Consider the following 15,420-nt stretch of genomic DNA (forward strand, 5'->3'; position numbering starts at 1 on the left):
GTGTAAGAATTTAGAAATCAAAAATCCAAATATAAGAGAAAGATCAGTGGCTTCCCATGAGGACATAGCTTTGTAGATATCCAGAGAAATTCCTTATCATTTTCCCTGCCTTCAACAACAACAACAACCATCTAGCTTTGAATTTCTCTGGTACAAATCAGAGAAATTCTCTTCAAACTAAAAAAATTCTCTCTGATTTACTTAAAATTTTCTTTGATTTGTTTACCATTTTCTCTGCCTTCAACAACAACAACCATTTGAATAAATCAACCCCAACTATTAATTAAACAACAGATTTAAGAACATAAACCTTGCAATGGTTTGGACCAAAGAATTTATCTGGATTGTTCAAATTTCTCTGGTATGTCTTTGGTTTGTTTAAATTTCTCTGATTGTTCAAATTTCTCTGGTAAGTCTTTGGGTTGTTCAAATTTCTCTGGTAGGTCTTTGGATTGTTCAAATTTCTCTGGAAGCTTTATTATTGCCTCATGCTATCTCTAGTTAATCATTTGTCATGTTGTGTATTTGTGTTGATGCTATCAAAGTGCTCTTGCTTATATGGCTTTCATGGTGCTACTATAACTACTTATTTGATGTAGGAAGAAGAAGAAGATGATGATGATGATGATGATGATGATGATGATAAAGGCTATCAAAGAATTTCTCTTGAGGAAGAATTTGAATTTGAACTCAGAGAAATTGGTCTAAGGTTTGTCAAAATGATTTCATAAAATGATGTTGTGATCTAGAGAAAATTGGTTAAAATGAATCCAGAGAAATTTGAATTTTCTTTGGTTTGAACTGAAATTTCTCTGGGTTGGTCCAGAGAAATTCTCTGACTTGGATTGAAAATTTCTCTGGATTGGTCCCTGGTATTAAGATTTTTCAACATAGAGTTTGTCATTTATCTTATTTCCATCGTCAACCTCTATGTCATGTTGCATCTCCAAACCACCCTCTGATGTTGAATCACAAGCTTTGCCCTTCATGATCATTTCCTTCCCGGAATTGTCATCAATCTATTCTTAACATTTTCAACTCAGAGAATTTCTCTAGACTAATTTTCTCTGAACCAGAATTTCTCTGGACTAATTTTCTTTGGACCAATTTTCTCTGGACTGAAATTTCTCTGGACTGAAATTTCTCTGGATCAAGGTTGAGGGACCTTAGACATTATGAAAATATTGTTGAGGGACCTTAGACATTATAAAAATATTTGATGTCCTTTATGCTATAAAATCATAATACTAGGGACCTTAAAAAAAAAACCCCTATTTTAAAATCATTACTGAAAAATAATAAATCTAATCTAATACTTTTTTATCTTAACATAAATTAAAGAAATATTTAGAGAAGTTTATAGTTAATTTTTTAATATAAATATACACATAAATATATCTATATAAAAAATAAATAGTAAAATTATTTTTTTTAAAAAAATAAGATTGGGATCGTATAGTATAGTATTTATAAAACTTTTGTCTTTTGTTTTATTTTAAAAATCAAATTGTATGTATAGTTTGAAGGAAATAATTGTTAGATTTATTAGTAGGAACGTTCGTCTATATTTAGGGGTGAGCATGGTCCGGATCAGATCGGATTGGGATAAAATTAAGACCAATCGGTTATTGACGGTTATTGAAAAAATTGGAACCAATCCAATCTATTTAAATCATGGAACCAATCCGAACCAATCCATTTAAACACGGATTGGATCGGTTTAGGATCACAAATTTACATAATTAAATAATAAAATATATATATATATATAAAATTTTAATTTCATAAAAATATAAACATAGCGCTATATTAATTTCACAATAGCAACATGTCTTTTTATAATAGCGATATACTGTTCTAGAATTTAAACAACTATAAGAAAACTGGTTTCGCCATAAGTATTTAGACCATTACAAATTAAAACTAAAAACTAACAGACAAAAGTGATAAAAGAAGATATTATGCGAGTTTAGATTTGAATTTAGGTTTCGTATAGAATAAGAGAAGATACTATGGGGAAGATGTATAATAAAAATATAGACTATTTGTATACAGTCCGAATCGGTTCTAATCTAGGACCTTGAGGTTTAATTCGGAATCAATTCGTGAATTGCGAATTTTTAATTTTTCAATTCAAAACCGAACCACGAATTCAAAAAATCAATCCAAACCTACTAAATTAGATTAGAATAGATCACATTACGAATTCGTTACTTAGGCCTGTCCATATTAGTAGGACTCTCCCATCCCAAAGCCACGATTCGCGAATGTACAATTGGAGATGGTCTTCTCTTCCCTCACACTTCTCAAGAAACGTGTAAATGATAAAGGAAACGGACTCAGATTCTCCCCCGTCGTCCATACAGTCTATTGGACCGTGATGTTCGAATTCATGGAGTTTATTATAGGTTGTTTTTTAATAATTTAAATTATTTAATATGCAGAATTTACTAATTATTTTATTTTTATAAAAAATTATATTAATCAGATATTTACATTTATTTGATCGGATCAAATTTTTATCAATAATTTATTTTAAAAATCATATTTATCGTTTATAGAATTATGATTTGATCAAATAATTATCAATATCGAATCAACTTGATTTTTTATAAGGATGAAGTACTCGGCGAGTTTTACACATTGAACAATTTAGATTATTGAAATAAAATCTGTAATGGATCCTTACGAATCTAATAATACACTCTGGTTTCAAAATGAAGAGAAATCTAATCCAAAGGAAACAATGGTGAGTTAGAGAGGTTTGAGGTATTTTGTAGGCAAATTATTTGGCGGGTATTAATGTGTAATGTGTTAATTTAAATATTTAGATTGATTTATGTAGTGAGATTTGTTACTTTTGATATTTTGAGTGATAAGGGGGCATGGCTAGGGGTGGGCGCGGGTTGGTTGCGGCCACGGAACTTTCAATCCGTCATCCGTCATCCGTCTGTCAGATTGGCGAATTGGAGAAAATCAATCCGCATCCGTCCGCCAATCCGCCGGATTGGCGGATGGATGCGAATCGGTTTGGTAGTTTAAAATTTTATAAATTTTCAACATAATTCAACTTGTGCACTTCCTCAAAAAAAAAAAAGAAAAAAAAAGAAGAAAATATTACAGTTAATAACTTAAAAAAATATTACATTCAAAACAAGAAAGTTCGAAACTTTAGAATATCACAATCAGTGCATGCTTCATCCACATACTATAATCACAGCATGCCTCATCAAGTATTACAATCTGTGGTTCTTAAAATATAAAAATAATTCAAATCACCAAAATCATGAACATAGTACTAGTAGAGATTGTATGTCTTTGTATTGTTATATCTATATCTGTTTTTGAAAACAAAAACCAGCTAGTATATAACATATTTTCTATTTATTATTTTTAGAGATAGATTTAAAAACCAAAAAATATAGATAAATAATACGTTTATTTTTTTCAATTCAAAAAAGATATTCAAGTTGAAAACTTTTTTTCAACATAATATTTAAACTCTTTTTTAATTGAAAAAACAAACAAAATATTTAAATAAACTGAAAACACAAAGTCTTATAAATTACTAGGGGTGTTCGTAGTTTGGTGGTTCGGTTGCGGCCAAAGGAATCTCAAATCCGCCATCCGTTTGCCAGATTGGCGGATTGGAGAAAATCAATCCACAACCGTCCGCTCATTATCACGCATCGGTCCAAAATGCGGCGGATCGGTTCGGTTCGGTCGGTTTTGGCGGATCGATATATCCGCTGCTCACCCCTAGGCATGGCAATTTGGTAAGATTTTGAGATATAAAATTTGAGATATCATGTTTCACTCTTTTCAGGGTTAGCTATTCGGGCGACAATATACATGATTAATAGGACGAACCTTTCCGGCTTGAGTGAACCATATCTAATGTCAAGAATGTGGGTTCGAACCCCTGTTTCTGTGCAAGTCCATGACTTATCACTATATGGATAAGTAGCTCTGTTATGTAACACTACTTAAGAATAATCTCTAAAGTCTCAACTTTTTAAGATCTATCCCCAGAGGTCATCCTTATGTGATTAGACCTTTTAACATTAGCAGCAAATGGTGATTTGTGTGGAGTAATATCTCTCAAATCATCCCATAGTGAGTAATGTTATATAAATTAATAAATTTTATTAATTTTTTTTTTTTACTTACTGGTATGACAATTACCTTTTACATTATTGGGATCAATATTATTTCTTCCCAATATATAGGAAAACTAGGAATATATAGAATGATCAAACTTAAAATAAACAGACTTGTCTTCAGTTGGATGGCCAATTTCATTCATATTTAAAGCTCATGTGTAGAGTATATATATATATATATATTTTTAAATTTTTATTTTTTGCTGCAATTTTTGCTGATTTACTTGGGCTGGCCAGAAATGAGCACAACTTATTATTTCCAAGTATTATTACTAAGTGGTATAATAATAACACTAGCACTCCTCTAGCATCATGTTAATATATAATTGTTAATTTATAATTGTTAATTAGCTTTAGCTTTAGTATATAAATTGTATAGCTTTAGCTTTATTCCTTTTGTTGCTTTCGGTGATAGTGGGTCTTGTTGGTATCCAATGTTTCATTCTTCTCTCTATAAAGAGAGAGTTCCTTCTCTTTGTAATTATCACATACAAAACACAACAATCTTGTAATATACAACAAGCATACATTATTCAATAATACAATTTTCTATACATCTGTTTTAATATGGTATCAGAGCTATAAGATTTAGGCCTATACTTTTTTTTTTTTTTCCGACGGGCAGCCGGCCGGCAACCTTGCCTTCGCTGCCCGCGGGAGTTTTTCAACACATATCACTTACACATACCTCCTACTCCTACAGCTTCTCCTCCTACTTCAAATCAAGCACGAACAGCCTTGAACATCCCCATGGCCTTGTCTTTTCCACCTGCCATTTCCTCTTCGGTGAGTTCAATGTCGCCTTTGGCGTGATAGTAGCTTGTGCTTGTCACCTTACTCCCGCCATCAATAGTCTCAAACTTGACCTCATAAGAGAGAGATTCAAGCTTGCCGCTCAATGCATCACCTTCAATCAAAGTGTACTTGCACTCATAGTTCTCCACATCAAGTAAATCGATCTTGTGCTTCAAGCACGTCATGTGACTCCCTTCATGGAAGTTGGTTTGGCTATTCTCTCTCTACCCCTCTAACGTGCGCCACTCCGGTGCCGGACTCCGTCGCGCGCTACCACACTCACGCCGTGGGTCCCAACCAGTGCTGCTCCGCCGCCGTCCACCACATCGCCGCTCCCGTCTCCACCGTCTGGTCCGTCGTCCGCCGCTTCGACGACCCACTGACGAGCCAGTTCGCCACCCCTCCAAGACCTCGCTTCCCGTGGCTCATGGCGATCCATCCTCGACCAGGTCGCTCGAGCCCGCAAGCTCTCTCTCCTCCCTAAACCCGGCGGAGCCACCACCACAACAACCTCCTCGCCACCGAGTCACCACCCAAAATGGACACCATCGACTCACCGGAAAACCAACAAACCCGAGACTCGATCTCCCTCTCTCTCTCACTGATTTCTTCCCTCTCACTACACACGGCAGCACACACACATAGAGACACCACACATGCAAACCCATCTATCTCTCTCTCTCGACTTAGGGAGAGAAAGGTGAGAAAAAGGGGGAAGAGAGACCCCACACACACCCAGATACATGCATCCACACATACACGGGTTATCTTTCTCTCTCTCTCTCTAGAAATTTATTCGGTGAGGATTAGTGTGCCTAACGTGAGGGGGGCCAGTCTCATCAACATGTGAAATCCTAAAAAGAAGTTCCCACTATATCACTCTCTAATTATTTTTTCTTTCTTTGCTTTTTCGTGGGCCGGAGAGTACACCACTTTCTTTGTTTTTTGCTTTTTCGTAGAATTCAACAAACCACACCATTTTACTTTATTTTATTTTATTTTATTTTATCTTCCATTTTACATAAAAAAAAAAAAAAAAAAAAAAAAACAGACGAAGAAGACGAACTGGACGACCTGCACACCAAATTTATTTTATTCCTGTCGGGACTCACCCCGATCCATTTTACACAAAAAAAAAAAAAACAAAAAAACAAAAAAACAAAAAAACAACAACAAAAAAAAAAAAACAAAAAACAAAACAAAACAAACACCACCCATACCCAACCACCACATCCACAGGCGGGATTTTTCTTCTCTACTCTGCCGCCGGTCTCTTCTTCTTGCCTCCGTCCTGGGCGGCCCTTGACGGTGTTGCCTCAGTGCTTCCTCGTCCACCGAGCACGTTCACTCCCCCATACTCCACTGCAGCATCTGGTGGCCCTCCAAATCGGAACATCACGGTGGCCTTCCGCTTCAGCTCCTTGTTTTCTGCCCTTAGCACGCTCATCTCTGCTCGCGCATCCTTATACATGCGTTGGAGCAGAGCCAGTTGGGAGTTTAACTGGTGCACCTCATTTGTCCTACTCTGTAGCCGGTGCGACAGATTTGTGACCGCCGTCATGGACTCCACACATGCCTTCAACGTATACTGATTGGCTTCCACATCCGACTGCACCGCCATTTTTTGCTCCACAGACCGCATCGGAAAGTTCAGCGGAGCAAACCCAGCAGTGTTTGGTTGAGGTTCACTGGCCACCGCACCAGTTCTCTCTCCTGTGGACTCGTTGAGGTCGGGAAAGAGGGTAAGCAGCCCGCGGGAAGACGAAGCCATTTTTTCTGGGCAACAGAGTGTTATAGAGAGTGTTACAGAGTATCTTCTCAGCAAAACCTTCTCAGCAAAACGAAGAGTTTTTCAGAGGATTTTCGCCAATTGTTTGTCTTCGCCTCTGCCTCAGCTCTGTCTTGGTTAAATAGCCGAGGCAGCCACGCGCATCGCGCGCCTCTTCTCGCCGACAAACTGGCACGCCTTTTCATGGCACGCCTTTTGATGCCTCGGGCACGCCTTTTGATGACACGCCTTTTGAGGGTGCGGGCACACCTTTTGCGGGCACGACTTTTGAGGGCTCGATATCTACATCCATGTATATTTTTTGGGCAGCCTATATACACACTCATACAGTGTCTTCTACACCGATCAGCTTTATCAATCCCTTTTCAACCTCAAATAGGTTTCTATCTTCACACCTATTTGAGTTTGAGGGGGGGTTATACACAGTATCATGTATAAGTCGCTCATGGCGCACTCCCTAAGTCGCCTCCTTGGTACACCACCACAACCTCTGCTACAACGGTCCGACATGACCCCGTAAACTGTCCCGACATTTATTCCGGTTAGCTTCTACAACAACGGTCTGACACGACCACACAGTGTCTGCTACATCGGTCCGACATGACCTCGTAAACTGTCCTGCTACAACGGTCCGACATGACCCCGTAAACTGTCCTGCTACATCGGTCCAGCATGACCCCGTAAACTGTCCTGCTACATCGGTCCGACATGACCCCGTAAACTGTCTTCTACAACGGTCCGACATGACCCCGTAAACTGTCCTGCTAAAACTGTCCTGCTACAACGGTCCGACATGACCCCATAAACTGTCTTCTACAACGGTCCGACATGACCCCGTAAACTGTTCTGCTACAACGGTCCGACATGACCCCGTAAAATGTCTGCTACAACGGTCTGACACGACCATACCGTGTCTCCTATCCTGTTTTATTTATCAGTTTACTTTCCTGTTTTGTTACTCTCTTCAAACTCAAGTTGGCTAGTACCTATCCTCCTTGAGTTTGAGGGGGGCTGTTAATATATAATTGTTAATTTATAATTGTTAATTAGCTTTAGCTTTAGTATATAAATTGTATAGCTTTAGCTTTATTCCTTTTGTTGCTTTCGGTGATAGTGGGTCTTGTTGGTATCCAATGTTTCATTCTTCTCTCTATAAAGAGAGAGTTCCTTCTCTTTGTAATTATCACATACAAAACACAACAATCTTGTAATATACAACAAGCATACATTATTCAATAATACAATTTTCTATACATCTGTTTTAATACATCATATGACAAAACAAAGGCAGAATTAATGCCCACTGGTTGACAACTTAGAAGCAGTGTCTGGCAAATTAAACCCCACAGTAGGTAAATACACAAACAAAATAAAGCAAAAGGAATAAATAGGATAGGCATAGCATAATAGGTAATATAGCAAAGGGGGGTGTAAAAGTAATTTAAGCAAAAATCTCATCTACTGGCTTGGACTCCAATTTGGTTTTCTCCAAGTGCTGCTGCTCTTTGGCAAAGCTTCTTGAGCCTAGCAAGTTCAAGGTCTTTGCTCATCTTCCTTCTGTACATGTCTGGGAAGGTGATTGGTTCCTCCATTATTGACTTCTCTCCTTCTCTGATCTTTAATGGGTACACTATTGCCTCTGGAGCTGGGTTCTGGAATGTGGCTATGGATAATCTGCTGCTGTTTGAGTTCACCACTGCTTGGTGGTCTGCGTTCTTGAACCTCCCATTGCTCAGATACTGTTCATTCAGGACCCCACCAACATCAATTAATCATTTGTTATTCAAATGAATATTCATAAGCAAATAGAATATTTATACAATTTTATTTATTTATTTATATTTAATAAGACTGGGTTTTTAAATAAAAGAGTTACTATTTGAGTTGGGTTTATGATTTCAAAAATTATATAGAAATTTTGTTTGTATAATATTTATCATAAAAAAAAAAACTAACTTAAAAACATAGTGTATGTGTGGTTTGTTTTTTTCAAAAATTATTTTTAAATAAGTTTTCATTTATTTTTAATAAAATATTTAAAATTTTAATTAATTATTTTATACTTTTTAATATTATTTTATACTTTTTAAATGTATAAATCTAGAAAGTGAAATAAATTGACTAAAATATTAAAAAAATTTATTAAAAATCAAATATGTGTACAATTTTATTTGGATTTTCATTTATTTTTAGTAATTTTTTTTTATATTTTAGTTAAAAAATTTTACTTTTTAAATATATCTAATAATTTAATATATTAGAAGATTAAAAATTAATTAAAATATAAAAAAATTCAATAAAAAAAACAAAAATCGGTTCAAATATTTTTTGTATTAATGTTTTCTCTGCAATGATCTCATTTGACTCCTGAAGATGCCCTTGCTTGCACAGATAAATGTGCACCTGCTACTCTTTTGTGGTTACAATAAGAGTAATGTTTATATAAATGTATTTTATTTTATAAAAAAAATCTAAAAAAATTTTACTAATAAATATAAAAAATAAAAAATATTAATTTTTTTTTTGTATTTTATGAATTTTTTACAAAAAAATTCACAAATTATATACTTTTTAATATGTCCAAATTAAGTAAATTTTAAAAGGTAAATTTTTTTTGAGTAAAATGTTAAAAAAAAATAATGATTGAAAATTTATTTTAAAAAATTGCAAAACGAAAAAGTGTGATTTGTAGTGAACTCACATGGCCATGGTCGCCGAGGTTGACAACGAAAGCCCCCTCAACAGGCTGAACGGTGATCCAAGTCTTGCCACCGTCCCGGGTGGCCTGAAGCCCACCCACCTGATCTTGCAGCAACAGTGTTATGGTTCCAGGGTCTGTGTGGCGTTTGAGCCCCAGCGTGAGGTCCGGCTGAGGACACTTGGGATAGTAATTCACCACCACTTTCTGGTCCATGTCCACGCACGCCTTCGTCAGTGCCTCCTTCTCCAATCCCATCGCCTCCGACAACACCTCCAATAACTTGCATGCCAGCTCCATCAGACTCGAGCTGTACTTCTCCGTCACCGCTCTCCACTCCTCTGGCTTGTCTGGCCACCGCGAGTAGTCCCTTGCTCCGATCGGGTACGAGAAGTATGTCACAATCTCTCTCCAGTCTTGCACCGCCTCTCCCTGTAAAAGGATCACCAAAGTTTCGATATAGTAAAGGGCAAATTACTCTTTTAACTCTTGTGCCATCTTAATTCTTATAATTTTAATTTGACTAATTTTAATTTTAACTTCGAGTTTTTGATTTTATCTTAAATTGATTCAATTATTTTCAATTGCTAATATTTTTTATTATAAATATACACATGAACGACATGTGTCATATTTTTAAAAATAAAATTATAAATTTCATCAATTTAGCGACTAATCCCAACCAATTCAATGAAAAATTTATATAAAAACTCTATCAATATTATTAATTAGACTAAATTACAATAAATTTAAAATTAAGAATCAAAATGAAACCAATTAAAATTATAAAAATATAAAGCCTATCAATATAATTTGACTAAAAATAAATATAATAACAAAAATATTTTAGACCTCTAAATGAAGAGTTCTAGAGGGAGAACTAGAGGTAGCCTCATTTTATGATTTGATGTTTTGATCTGTAATTTTGTGTATTTTTTTATAATATATTGTCACGTTTCTAAATTTGGTATAAGAGTTCCAACTCTATTGCTCTCTATCATTATTGATATAATAAACAAGTGATTATTATAATTTTGAAATGAAAAATGCTTGGGAGCACTAATTAGTGCTCCCACTAATTAGGTGGCAGTGGGTCCCGTCATTAATGATGTGATATTTTGGTCTTCGAGTTGTATTTTTTTTTTTTTACTTTTTTAATGCATTAGTGCTATTAGTGCTATTAGTGGTGATATTTTTAGTGGGATGAATTATTGTTGTTTTGAAATATATCTAAATTCTTTTTGTGGAGATGTACATACAGAACTTGACAAATGGACCTCTTGGACTTGCAGAGAAGCCTGTCCAAATGGACCTCTTGGACTTGCAGAGAAGCCTGTCCAAAAAAAGAAAGAAAGAAAAACTACCTACAAAATTTGTTTTGATATATAGCATTGGGATTTCTGAAATGGCAATCATCATTCATGTGCATGAAAATCGTTTTAAAAAAAAAAAAAAATTGAAAAACAGAGAAGAGAAACGATTAATAACTTTATATTATACTACCAAATGAGCCTTAAATTTGGTTGTGATTGGGAATAGTACCTGTAAATGGCTTGAAACGATGAAGCCTCCTTTCTTGCCACCAGACATATCAAAGCGAAGCTTTTCCTCAGGAGGCAATGCAAAGAAATCGCGAGCGAGACGAGTCATATCAGACACAAGACTAGCATCAACACCATGATCAACCACCTGGAAAATCCCCCAATCTTCACACGCTTCGACAATCTCCTTACAGATCTCCGATCTCTTGCCTTCATCGTCGATCCCTTCGAGAGAGATCACAGGAATTTCATTGCTGAATTGGTTGTAGGCGACCTTGGGACGCTCGTCCTCGTCGCGGACAAAGCTCGAGTCCAGCGTCTTCTCCTCCGCCAGTGCCGTCAGTGTGGACGGTGCCATTTTTTTGTTGCTTTGCTTTGATTATGGGGTGGTGTGCTGTCTCTGTTTTCGCGATACGCGTGACTGTAGAGTTTGTTAGAGGAGGATTTGGGCTGGGCTGGCCTGGCCTTATATATGGCGCCAATGGGTTGGCCGAAGCTCCAACTACCGCGCTTAAAGTGAGTAGTGTAGGTGGCTACCCACCCGGAATTGGGATCCTCCCCTTGAGTCCCCTCCTTAATTCCCTCCTTGCAGGGGCCTTCGGGTCCATTTTGAGGCCCAGTTTTGATAATCCGAACCGTTAATATTTTTAGATTTATTCAGTATATCATACCTGTAAAAAATCAAATTGATCGAATATCATAAAGTATGTGTTCGGAAAATTGTTTATTAAAAAATAGTTTGTAGTCCCAATTTTCTGAACGCATACTTTCTGATATCCGATTAACTTGATTTTTTACAGGTATAATATACTGAATAAATCTAAAAATATGAACGGTTTGGATTATCAAAACTGGGCCTCAAAGTAGACCCGAAGGCCCCTGCAAGGAGGGAATTAAGGAGGGAGCTCAAGGAGGGGATCTGGACTCACCCACCCGCACGTGCTTCCCTTCTAGAATCTTTCTCTTTCTTTTTGTTTTTTTTTTTCCTCCTTGTTTTGGGTACTGGATTGTTTGGGGTATCCTAAATAAGTATATTTTTTATCTTTTTAAATTAAAAAATTAAGAAAAAAATATAGATGTTTGGATTAAATTTTTGACTTTTTATGAAAAAATGTATATTAAAAATTGTATAAATTAATGTACAGAAAAAAATTAAGAGGTTGAGTTATGCAATCGTACTTTTTAACTTTTGATGAAAAGTGATAACTTTTTAATTTTTTAATAATTTTTTGACTTTTTAATTTTTTTTTTTTACTTATCAAACTTGACTTAAATTGCAAATATTTTTATGAAATTTTTAACATATACATTTAATTTTCTGGAATCCGTTTTTGAGATTTGAGCGTTACAAATAAATTCTATACTACTCCGTCAACCGTTTAATTAATCAGCAAAATTGTACTAATTCCTTGAATTGCACACCAATCAAATATAAAATGGAACACAAAAGTTGAGATTATGAAACAGTGTTAGATATTTATAATTTTAGATTTATAAATCTATACGTGGCAAGGGAGTTAGACCTGACATTATGGGCTATTTTGGAAAGTTGGCTTTTAGTCACTTTTTTTTATTTGTAGCAAAAGTTAAAAGTTGGTTTTTTTGTCTTTTTTTTTCATTTGGGAAGTTGGTTTTTAGCCAACGGTGAAATTACAATTTTATTCTCATGAGTCAAAATGTGTTACATAAGTGAAGTTGTAAATATTTTAAATAAATGAGAGTAGTTTGGTAATTTTATTATGATTTGACATTATAAATAAATATTAATAAAAAAAGTCAAAAGTCACTTTTTACCAACTTCCCAAATCATTTGTTTAAAAAAACCAAAAGCTTGGTTAAAAGCCAAAAAGCCACTTTTTACCATCTTTCCAAAATAAGCCTATAGAGTCTTGGTCTGGCAAAATATTTGGGATAAATAATCACAAGCGACAAAAAAAAAAAAAGTTATAAAATCACAAAAAGACAAAAAAATTATAATATTACGAAATTGACTCATATACAAATAAAAAGTTAAAAAAGTATCATTTTCAAGTGGAGGGCAATTTTATCATTCCAATGCCAAAAAATTAAAAAAGCCAAACAAGAAAACTAAGTAAATAAAAAAGTTTCAGGCTAAAAAAATTGAAAAAACTAAAAAACCAATTAAAAAAATATTGTCAAACGGCCTCTGAATATATGATTAATAAAAAATTAACCCTTATTATATCATATCATTGTTAAAGAAATTGTAAATATTTTTTTTTATATGTCTCATATATTTTCCATTAGCTATGTAGAAAAATTATGCAGTGCTCTGAAGACAAATCTAATTGGTGTCCAACTTGATATTATTTATTGAAATTTAGAATCTAGTATTTTTTGTTAAGATATTAAAAAATAACTAAATAAAGTATCAATTTGGTGTGGAGTATTACCCGTAGAACATTAAATAATCTCTCTACACAGTACGTATCCTATACAGAGCAATTGAGGAGTGCACGAGGTTTCGCAATTATGTTACCGATGTTTTGAGAGTCAAACATAGCTGGTGTTGGTGTGTATGGTTAAGACTGTCAATGGCTAAACTGTTTGGATGGAGGAAGTTCAGCCCGAATTGAGCTCGGTTCTACATGCTCATATCTTATCTATTTTGTGATTTGGTCATTTAACCTTTACCTATCTAAAAATAAACAAAAAATTACTTAGTTTTAATCATATTTTGGTCATTTAATCGTGTTCTCATTTAATGATATTTTGTAATTTGTTTAAGGATCTTGTAAACGTGTCTTTTAAGACACATGTTAAGAAAACTTAAAAAATATTATACGTATTTAGAAAACGATATATAAGCTCATTTTTTAGATTTATTTTCTAAGTTTAATGATATGTAAGTGATATGATTGGTTGATGATTAGAGAAGATATGAGAGAGAGAGAGTATTGCTTTAAATATCTTAATTGATTGTCACATCATTAAACTTGAAAATTTTGTTTAATTTTTAAACTTGAATAGTAATGCTCTACATATTTTAATGTACTCACGTTTATGATGATGTATAACCTTTTCAAATATCTTAACACGTGTGATAAGAGTATAGATTAACAAAATAATTTGTTTAACGTGTTTTCAATTTTCAAATCATGTAAGCATTGCTATTAATTGGACAAACAATCAGAATGATATATTCGATTATTAGATAACTTCTCAAAATCATCCAAAGCTATTCAACATTTATTTTCAAGCCAAGCAAAAACTAGTTATCTGTTTTGCTAGCTGGTTCAGAACTACCAATTCTTTTTCTGAATGAACATTTATGTTGTCCAACAAATAAAACAAGTTATCTATTTTGAAAGTTGGCCTACAACCACCAATTCCTTTTGTTAATAAACATTTATGTGTGGAACAAATTAAATTAGTTATCTGTTTTGAGAGTTGGTCGAGAACCACAAATTTTTTTCTTAACAAACATTTATGTTGTCGAACAAATTAATAACAATGTCACCTGATACCTATGAATACTTAATTTCCTGAGAAAAGGGTTTGTTGACGTAGAACCTATTTCTCTCTGTTAAAATCTTGCATTCCTTTATTAGAATTAAAACCTTTATGATTTCGCAAATGTTTCATAGCTTTGACTTTGATTAGTATTTGAAATGATCTTTGAACAGTAATTGCGAATATTTTGTCACCCTATAGCATTAAACAATGACAACTTTTTAGCCTTTTTTTTTTTTTTAAACTTTTTTAATTTTTGCCAAATCTTCTAGCATTGGAAGGAAAGTGTTTGAACAAAAAAAGAAAAACACTTGGTTACATTATCTCAAAAAAGAAACATAGCCAATTATTTAGTAGTTTTGAGATATCGTATCATATTTGACTGTGTAATATTCCAAACCGATCATGTAATAGAAAGTTTTATGAGTAGAATATGCTTACTCACATTTGTTAGGTAGTTAAGAGATACAATTTCTCATTAGTTAAAAATATCACATAACCAATATATCATATGATATTTTGGAAACATCTAATAATTTTCCACAAACTAAGTGTTAATTAAGGGAAAAGGATTGAAACCTACAATTGAAGTCTCATAATTTTGTAAATAATGAGATGACAAATTATATATTAATTTTTTGTTCATAACATTTATGTAAAACTCTAACTCATTCGTCATTTCATTGTAAATGGATTATGAAATATTTATGAATATGAAAGTATTTCCCTTTTTTAAATAGCCTTTGTTTTTCCATTGGTTATGCGAAACTCGGCACATGCAGTGCCTATTAAAACCGTGGGCCAAACCCATAGTCGGCCCATCTATCTAACCATTGATCTTAGAAATCTTTTGTTGAAAATTGATGATTTGTAAAAATATTTTTTTATAAGCTTCTTATTTAAGTTATTTTTATAATACAAATTACAACAGAAGCTTTAACGAATGATTTGATATAAAAT

General features: G+C 34.1%; 1 protein-coding gene and 1 pseudogene across 1 annotated transcript; both read right to left on the reverse strand.

Moving 5' to 3' along the window:
• Positions 1 to 4,885: 4,885 nt before the first annotated feature.
• LOC145822177 (major strawberry allergen Fra a 1-2 pseudogene) lies at positions 4,886 to 5,397 on the reverse strand (annotated as a pseudogene).
• A 2,624-nt stretch (positions 5,398 to 8,021) lies between these two features.
• On the reverse strand, positions 8,022 to 11,433 carry LOC114305452 (naringenin,2-oxoglutarate 3-dioxygenase). Its single transcript, XM_082892160.1, is given in 4 exon segments — positions 8,022 to 8,257; positions 8,259 to 8,486; positions 9,449 to 9,877; positions 10,988 to 11,433. Coding segments are annotated over 4 exon segments (1,083 nt in total). The 5' UTR covers positions 11,345 to 11,433; the 3' UTR covers positions 8,022 to 8,188.
• Positions 11,434 to 15,420: the final 3,987 nt, after the last annotated feature.

This window comes from Camellia sinensis, chromosome 1 (genome assembly GCF_055761805.1).
Source record: "Camellia sinensis isolate YWXY chromosome 1, ASM5576180v1, whole genome shotgun sequence".
NCBI classification, from domain to species: Eukaryota; Viridiplantae; Streptophyta; class Magnoliopsida; order Ericales; family Theaceae; genus Camellia; species Camellia sinensis.